The 9707-nt window shown below is 45.0% G+C and overlaps 1 protein-coding gene across 1 annotated transcript in view; it reads right to left on the bottom strand.

The window, feature by feature from the left end:
- PFDN1 (prefoldin subunit 1) overlaps window positions 1-9448 on the bottom strand; it is a 29551-nt gene extending 20103 nt beyond the window's left edge. The window contains exons 1-2 of the mRNA XM_033154185.1: window positions 9387-9448; window positions 4028-4194 (exon numbers count right to left, since the gene is read on the bottom strand). Of these exons, the coding sequence (XP_033010076.1) occupies window positions 4028-4194; window positions 9387-9419 (200 nt within the window). The 5' untranslated portion in view covers window positions 9420-9448. The remainder of the gene's footprint in view (window positions 1-4027; window positions 4195-9386) is intronic.
- Window positions 9449-9707: the final 259 nt, after the last annotated feature.

A 9707-nucleotide genomic window follows, 5' to 3' on the forward strand; every position in this document is an offset into this window, starting at 1 on the left:
TATAAATAATAAAAAGTTGTTGTTGTTGTTTGTTGTTACAAGACTGTTCCCCTTGATAGCTATATCTTGATAGCCAGTCTGACCTACATTACTGTATATGTGCAGCTGATCCCACCTCTGCCACCAGAATGAGATGAACCCCCCTCCATAGACCCCATATACTCTATAACCAACACAGGATATCTAGTGTTTTTGCATGAGTTGAACAAATAAGAAAGGTTTATTATACAGAACAAAGTTGGTAAAACCAATGATTTTATTTCAGGAAACAGTTATCTTATTAATAATTATACGAAAACAGATGTTAAAGGCTTCATAAAGGGTTGTAAACACACAGCTTCTTTTAAACTTTTAAACAGTTGCTTATTTTCAGTTATTACTCTTCAGTTTGGTGTTACAGATTTCTAACTAGTTGGTAAATGCTTAGCTTATTTCAGTTGGTCTCTAAGGTGCTACTGGAAAGAATTTTTGATTTTGTTTTGACTATGGCAGACCAACACGGCTACCCACCTGTAACTAGCTTATTTCAAGTTATTTCACTTCAGTTTCTTAACTTAGTTGTCGCATGGGTGTTACAGCTTAATACTTTGGTTCTTAAACAAGGTGGTACTTTCTGTAAGTCTTCCGACCTTTTATCAATCACACTTCTGAAATACTTCTAGCAGTATAACAGACACAGGGGATCACCACACCCCTCTTAGCTGGCTTGGGATTCTTCTCTATCTAGATCTCTGTCCTCCTGAGTGAAATGAGACCCAAGTAGTCTGTATCCTCCTCAAAGCTTCTACAGTGGTACCTCGGGTTAAGAACTTAATTCGTTCTGGAGGTCCGTTCTTAACCTGAAACTGTTCTTAACCTGAAGCACCACTTTAGCTAACGGGACCTCCCACTGCCGCTGCACTGCCAGAGCACCATTTCTGTTCTAATCCTGAAGCAAAGTTCTTAACCTGAAGCATTATTTCTGGGTTAGCGGAGTTTGTAACCTGAAGCGTATGGAACCTGAGGTACCACTGTACTTCTCCTGGCTCAAACTCAGCCCTCCAGTTAACTCCTGTCTGAATACTCTCCCAACACAAACTAAACACTGTTTTCCAACCTAAGCTCAGAGACTCCTTTCTCTAGCTGTAGATATTTCCCTCCGAGTGGATGTTAAACACACAGACCAGAACCAACTCCCAACTCCCTCCTGCACTCTCTTAAAGAATCTCTGACTCCTCTCTCGGAAACCACTCCTTTTAATTCCCCCTCAAAGTGCCGTCACCCCTCCCACTAGCTGTCTTGGTAGCCAATCAGGGAGAGGCCCCAGCACTCCGGTGGGATTCTGAGGCCCTGCATCACCAGACTCTGGCCTGACTCAGCTGTCCATCACAATATGCATGGTGGTGATTCGTCTAAAACCATCCTCTTCACAATATGCATACCTATGCACCAGTCTTTCCCAAACTGGTGCTCTTCAGATGTTTTAGGCTACATCCCTGCCCACTGGGAGCTGCAACACAAAACATCTGGAGAGCACAAGATTGGGGAAGGTTGATACATATATACAATGGCTTGAATTCTAGATTAAGTTAACATAAGAAAGTTCACATTAATAAAATTTCTTACTCCTGCCTCTACTGCAACTACAACCCACCCGAAAGATCTCTTTGGAAAGTCACGGGTGCCTCCCGGACAATGTGGGATGGAATGCAGGCAGAGGGAAAGATCAGCCTAAATCGGGTAGACCTCCAACTAATTGTTGTCAATTCCTCACTCCCTCAAAAGGATCCCACGTCCAATCCCACATTGTTGAGAAGGACCCACTAACCCTACAGAGAGAATTTTTGAGGGTTAAATGTGGCTGCAGAGAAACAGGCAAAGACAGGAAACTTTCCTTCTGTGAATTTTAAAAAAATTCAAGCCAATATCTATATAAAATAATGCATCCAAAATACAGGTTTTTAGGCATCCGGCCCTAAAAAAGTATTGACAAGAACAATGCTATTTATACAAAGATAGAAAGCTAGCAATGCATGGTGGGGAATGATGAATTGGTGCATACTATAAGCAACTAGTATCCATTGCTCAGAAGATAGTGCAGGCTTCTGGCATCTTGCCAGCACATTTTAATTCTGTGAGTTCATATTCTTTTGAAAGACTTGTTATGTAGCCTGATACACTCATCCACACCAATGTCTAGTTTTGCTGCTTAAGCTATTTGTGAACTGACGTCAACATTTTACTTTGAGAAGTATGATGAAAGTTCAAAATGCACAGTGGTCCTGTCTGAATCTTTGCAGATGTTTCCCTTTACACCATCTGAGCACACAGATAATTAAAAGAACTTGTCAGAATACTTATATCCCACACATTGTAAAGCTCATGGAATTTCTTATCTTGAGACGTTAAAACTGAAATAAAAAACTTTTTCACTGGAACTGTTCAGTTATGGGGAGTCAGTCCTATAATCTGTTGTGCACAGGGCAGAATGCAAGACCTGCAGCTAGAATTCCAGTCATGGAACAAGGTTTACACAGGTGCTGCTTCAGCTCAGCCTCATTATCTGCACTGCTGCAAGATTAGTCATTGGGTTGCTGTACTAGTGCTCCACGAACACCAAAACGTTGCCACAGGGTAAGTGGGAAACAGAGCAATGATCACCCCAAAATTCAGGAACACCACCCAGGAAAATTAAACTTGGCACATTTCTAGTTCACTGGAAGGTAGCAACTTGGGGTAGAGAATCCGAAACCATCTAACTATAAGACATAAAACAATTTCCCCACATTCTGAAACTCTATCAACTTCATTTTCACCAGACTTCACATCGGGAATCCTCTCCTTTTCCAATACTGCTGTTTATCAATTTGCAGTAAGATTTTCAACTCTCCAAATCTGAGCATACTTACCATCAGATATATCAAAAAGGGACTCCAAAATGATAACAGAAGCAGTTTTTAAAAACAAAAACGACCCACTTTTCACGCCAAATGAGAGAAGCAAAATCCCAAGTAATTCTATAATCATCCATTTAAGAGCCTAGCAAAATACTTTCCATCACCAATTAAGTTACAATTCTCTCCCTTAGACTATAGACTATATCCAACTAACTCCAATTAGTACACCCACTGAAATAAATTGATTTAAGTGTGCCATGTTTATTGATTTCAATGAGTCTACTCTGAGTAGGAATTAGTTGGCTAGAACCCATTCTTATATATCAGACAGCTTGGTCTTGCACCTCCCTCCCCACATCCTCCCCATTCCCATTACCACCAGTTCCCACTCTGCTGGGTTTAATGAACTACAGGCTCTCTCCAGGAATAGCACTGCACATACAACATCAAAACCAGTCTTATCATTACGGCAGGAAAATCAGGCACTAAGGTTCCAATTTGCAACTACACATTGCATGGCTATTAGTCTGTTTTCGATGAAGATTTTACGACATCATTACATAAACAACACATTTATAAAGTTTAGAAAAAGAGATTATTTAAGATTTCCCTCATCAACATATCTGGAGTTTCCTAACATTCAATTTTCAAGACTGTACTTCAGAGTGTGGCATAAGCACATCCAATATACGGATGTTTAGCATATTTTTAATGCAGTGAAGAATTAATTCAGAATCTTCAGAACCTATGAAGACAAATCAAAGTTCTCTCTATTCATATCTCATATTTCAGCCACAGACCACTACATGTTAGTGAGAGTCCTTGCACATTAGAAGGCTATGGCTGAAACTATATCATGTTTACCCTGGCAAGTATATTTTGGCAGGTATAACCAGAGTCACATCAGTAAATGTTTCCACTCAGTTCTGATTTAAGTTTACCTGAGGCCTAAAATGTTTTCATTCAGTTCGGATTTAGTCTAATCAGGGTTAGGTAAACAGTGGCATTCCCCAACCTGGTTCAGCTGTGAAAACATGGCAAAACAGATTTTCAGAAGTGGTTGGAGCAGTATTAAAAGTACACAAAAGGTTTTCAGGGAGTTACTAGTAGCCAAGTCCTTCTGAAAGGGAGCCAGTGAGACATTTACTTACATTCTTCCTACACCTTCATACATTCGGGTTTCATCAGCCAAAGTCATAATCTCTGTATCAGTAAGGTGTGCGTGCTTTTTCGTCCTGTTCAGTTGCTCTATTTGCAGATCTGCCAGTTTCACTTTTTGCTGGGTATCAATGACCTTGGCTTGAAGTTCTGAAAAAGCCTGATATGGAAAGCAACAGCATAAATGCAGCTAGAGTTAGTAAAACTATCAATGACTGACTTCACACAGAGTTTCAGTGTCGTTGTAAAGTATACATGCAGTAAACCCAGCATGGATTTCTCAAAAACAGATCATGCCAGACAAATCTCATTTCTTTTTTGAAAGAGTTACAAGCTTGGTGGATTAGGGGAGTGCTATGGATGTAGTGTATCTCACTTTCAGTAAGGCTTTTGACAAAGTCCCCCCATTATTGCAGAAAAGCTAGTAAAATGGGGGCTGGATGAGGTAACCGTTAGGTGGATTTCCAGCTGTTTGACCAAACCCAAAAAGTGCTCACTATTGATTCCTCACCATCGGGGGGGGGGGGAGTGACAACTGGGGTGCCGCAGGGTTCTGTGTCAGGCCAGTTGTTGTTCAACATATTTATAAACGACTTGAAAAAAAGGAATTGAGGGGATGCTTAACAAATCTGCAATCTGCAGATAACACCAAACTGGGATGGGTAGCTAATGCTGCAGAAGACAGAATCAGGAATCAAGATAACCCTAACAAATCGGAGACCAAGGAGAATGCAGCAGCTAGACTGGTGACTGAGAATGGCCTCCAAGACCATATAACACTGGTACTGAAAGACCTACATTGGCTCCCAGTACGTTTCAAAGTGTTGGTGCTGCCCTTTAAAGCCCTAAACGGCCTCGTCCCAGTATATCTAATGGAGCATCTCCGCCCCCATTATTCTGCCTGGACACCGAGGTCCAGTGCCAAGGGCCTTCTGGCGGTTCCCTCATTGCAAGAGGTGAGATTACAGGGAACCAGGAAGAGGGCCTTTTCAGTAGTTGCACCCACTCTGTGGAACGCCCTCCCATCAGATGTCAAATAAATAAACAACTATCTGACTTTTAGAAGACATCTGAAGGCAGCCCTGTTTAGGGAAGTTTTAAATGTTTGATGTTTTATTGTGCTTTTAATATTCTGTTGGGAGCCGCCCAGAGGGAAACCCAGCCTGATTGGCGGGGTATAAATAAATAAATTATTATTATTATTATTATTATTATTATTACCAAGATGATCAAGGGTCTGTAAACCAAGCCTTACGAAGACAGGTTGAGGGAGTTGGGTATGTTCAGCCTGAATAAATAATAATATAATAATATTATTATTTATTTATTATCATAAATAATAATAATATTACTACTACTACTACTACTACTACTACTACAGCATTTATCATCAATCTGGTGTGCTCCATAGTCTGCCTTGTGACAGCAGATACCAGAGCTGCTGCAAAGCATCTGTTCTGGCAGCTATGCTCAGAGGACCAGCCACAGAGTGCACCACATAGTGTCTACTTGACACTCTATCTGGCATGCTATGGCCTGGCATCACAGGTCAAAGTCAGTGGCAAGTACATGCTGTTGAATCACACAGAAAAAGTCTTGGAAAGCACATATTGGGGGGGGGGTGTCGAGAAAAGAAATAAGTGATAGAATGAGCAATTGGGGCAATGCAGTGAAGTTTTAAAAACCGGGCATATATAAAGATGGGTGACAGTAGAGTGAGATAAAGCAAATGTAAGGCAGAATATATGGATGATGGATGGATGAAGCACATGCTTGTGTGTCTGAGAAAGAAAGGATGGATAAACTGATTGGTTGATGAATGGGAGAAGCTGGAGAACAGAGAACAGGCAACCACTTTTGGCTTTGGCCCTGCCCACTCCCAGCTCCAGCTCCTTCCACTTCAGGTGTCCAGCTCTGAACCATTTCCCCTTGAGGGAATGTGTCCAACTTCAAAAAAGGCTGCCCACTCATGACTTACAGCCTATGGATCAACAGTCATCAATCAAAAATGTATTAAGTAACAGTATCAAATTAATCAACAGTAATATGATTACACTGAAAGTAAAAATAATTCTCCAAGAACTAAGCAGCTAGGGTATATGGCCTACATCATCCATCTGTAGCATTTCTGTTCCTCTCCAGTAAAACAGCTGGCCTGACTCATTCATTGACATTTGCTTAGCTAGCCAAGCATTCACCAGGCCACCTCCCTTCATTCAACAAGCAGAGAAAGTTTGTCCTACACAGCAACAGTAGGTAGGGAGGAAGCTTAACACCATTTATTGCTGTGGAGGGTAAACTACTACAGAGCTGTTAATTGTTAACTATATGACCTAAGAGTGAAACTTCTCAGTGAACTGAGCACCTAACACCCCACGCACACTAAATTCATTTTTAATGTATCAATTGTAATAGTAATAGACAGCACAATGGCAATGCTACCAATATATCGTCCAAAACCGCTTTGAAGTTCACATCATGATAACTGATTCATAATATATGACCTGGCAATATACCACAAATTACAATGTGTGGGAAGGCTGGGCGATAACTGGTTTTCAACATCGCAATATATCACCAGCTTAACACTGCAATACATTACCAGCTAAACATCACAATGTCTGAAATAAGGATGGAATTATGCAGAGGTGAACAGGGTCACTTTCATCAGCAGGAAGCCAAAATGCACCCAAAATACATCACAATATATCAATATATCACAATGTCTGAAATGAGGATGGAACTATGCAGAGGCAAACAGGCAACTGCTACTACTTAAAAGGTCTAAAACTGAGAATGACAATATTATCAATTGCCACACAGTCACTTTCATCAGCAGGCAAGCCAAAATGCATCCAAACAGGATTTTTGGTTTTGGGCTTGGCTACCAAATGTGATGAGTCATAGTGAAGTCAAATAATCTGGGACTGACAGCAGGCTTTCTGGGCAGCAGAAATGGCAGTGGCCTGGCGGTGGCAGAAACAGTGGTTGTTGCAGTGGCGGGAGGTGGTGGCAGAAGCCACAGTGGCCTATGAGGCCATTTTGCGAAGCTGGCAGGAGGAGGTGACAGAAGCAGTGGCCTGCAAGGCTATGTTGTTGCGGTGGCAGCCTGGCAGCAGTGGCACAATAATCAGCTGCCTGCGAGGCCTTGCCAGGGCAGTGAGAAGCAGCGCCAGATGTGGCATCCTGCAAAGCCATGTTGCAGAGACGGGAGGTAGAAGCAGCGACAGCCTGCCAGGCCATGTTGCAGTGGTGGGAGATGGCAACAGAAGCAGGGGCGGCCTGCAAGGCCATGTCACAGCAGCAGAAGTGGTGGCACCCTGGCAGCAGTGGCACAAGCAGCAATGACGTGTGAGGCCTCACCACAGTGGTAGCAAGAGCAATAGCAGCCTGTGAGGATTTCTCATATTCGCAGGAGCAGCAACGTCCTGCGAGGTGTTGTGGTGGCAGCAGCAGTGGTGGCAGAAGCAGCAGTGGCCTGAGAAGCCTCACCGCGATGGAGAGAACCAGCGGCAATAGAAGCAGCAATCTGTGAAACTTCATGGCATTGGGAGTAGCCTCACTGTGACAGTGAGAAGCAGCAGCAGAAGCGGCGGTATGCGAAACCATGGCAGGAGGTGGTAGCGACAAAATCAGCATCACCACAGCAATCCGGTAGTATCAGCGGCAGTCTGCAAGACCTCATTGCAGCAGCACAAATAGCAGCAGCCTGCGAGGGCTTGCCAAGGCAGGCTGTCCCCTCTTCTGCCACTGCCATCACGAAGCCTTGCAGGCCGCCTCCACAACACCTCACAGGCTGCCACCACTTCTGCAACCACCTCCCATTGCTGTGGCGAGGTCTCACAATCCGCTGATTACTTTGCCACTGTTGCCAGGCTGCTGCCACTTCTACCGCTACCTCCTGTTGCCACGGCAAAGCCTTGCAGGCCACCACTGCTTGTGCTGCTGCAGCTGTGAGGACTCGCATGCTGCTGCTACCACCTCCCACAGCTGCAGTGAGCTCTTGCAGGCCGTGGCAAGGCCTGGCAGGCTGCTGCCACTTCTGTCACCGCCATGACGAGGCCTGCAAGGTTGCTGCAGTTTTTGCTGCTACTGCCACCAGGCTACCTCCGCTTTTGCCACTGCAAGGCCTTGCAGGCCACTGCTACTTCTGCTGCCAAAAGGCCTCACAAGTTGCTGCCACTTCTGCCACTGCCTCCCACCGCCGTGGTGAGGCCTCGCAGGCTGCTGATTATTGTGGCACTGCTGCCAGGTACTGCTGCTTAGGCTGCCACGACATGGCCTCGCAGGCTGCCACTGCTTCTGCCACCGTCTCCCGCCACCACTGTGAGGCCTCACAGGCCTCCACTGCTTGTACCACTGCCATAAGGCATGGAAATTAAGATGGGGCCCCTTTACTTTACTTCTGGTGCGTGACAGAACAGGCCTTACCCTTAACCCTGACATTTTCAGAGTCTGGAATAAATTTATGCACAGGTTGGGAGAAAAGTAAAAAAAAGAGAGAAAGCTTACCTTTTCTCTCCTAATGTGGGGGATGTAATGAAGCTGAGATACAGGGCAGCCAAATTAACTTTTCTCTATACAGTCTTTATTTTTGAACCTTTTTATAATACTGACAGAAGAGGCGTGGCGACGCAATTGGCGGTGGCGGAAACTGGCTTACATGATTTGAAAAGGAGCTTAGCCAAATTCATGTAAAACAGATCAAACTATTAACAATAACATGAAAAGAAGAAGAAACGGTACTAGACACTTTTTGACCTGAGTAGGCAGTAGGGAGCAGGGATACAAGTCACAGACACGTGGATACGTTTATTTGTATTGTTTTGGACATATGAGAAAACCCCAATAAAAATATCAGGGGGAGGGGGGGGAACTATACTGTACTCTATAAGCTGCGATGGTTACATGGTTCACAAACACCCTCCCTCGGGATGCCAGTGGCTGGGGTGGCGGGTGAAGGGGGGTGGAGGCTGAAGAGTGTCTTCCCACCTTCACCCAGTTGAGAGAAAAGAGCGCACGGGGCGAGAAGGGCCCTCCCAATGCTCCACATCAGGAGTGAATAAAGATGGGGATAAAGACTCGTGGGTGGGCCGGCCCTGACTGCAACTCCCACCATCCCCAGCCAGCAGAGTCAGAGGCAGAGCATGACGGGAGTTGTAGTCCAGGAGCATCGCCCAGAGACTCTCCCGCCCCAAGGTCTGAGAAAGGCGGGAGCGCTGAGGAAAAACCCCGATAGCCGCGTAGCCCCCACCCGCCAACAGGGGCTGGCGAACAACGAAAGCCACCCGCGGCCTTTCCTGCTTCGGGAGCGGCCTCGCCCGGCTTCGCCCCCGCCCCGCCATCAGGTACCTTCTTCAGCTCCAGATCCACGGGCGCCGCCATCTTGCCAAGCTCTTCGTTTTTTTCCCCTATTCCCGAGGACATGGTTGCGCATGCGTACTGTGGGAGGCGAGGCGAGGCGAGGCGTTGCTCTCCTTGCTTCGCTGCTGCTCGCGCGGATCACCTTGCGCATGCGTGGTAGAAGGGAGGCAAAAGCTGTCTTTGTGCGGGGCTGGGGAATTGATTATAGAGTTACAAAATTGTATACACGTAAATCACAAAACATGACACGACTAACCAAAAATGGGTCGCTAGGTGGGTAAAATACTATCCTGATGGCCGCTTGCTGAG

The sequence above is a fragment of the Lacerta agilis genome, chromosome 7, assembly GCF_009819535.1.
Source record: "Lacerta agilis isolate rLacAgi1 chromosome 7, rLacAgi1.pri, whole genome shotgun sequence".
Lineage (NCBI taxonomy): Eukaryota > Metazoa > Chordata > Lepidosauria > Squamata > Lacertidae > Lacerta > Lacerta agilis.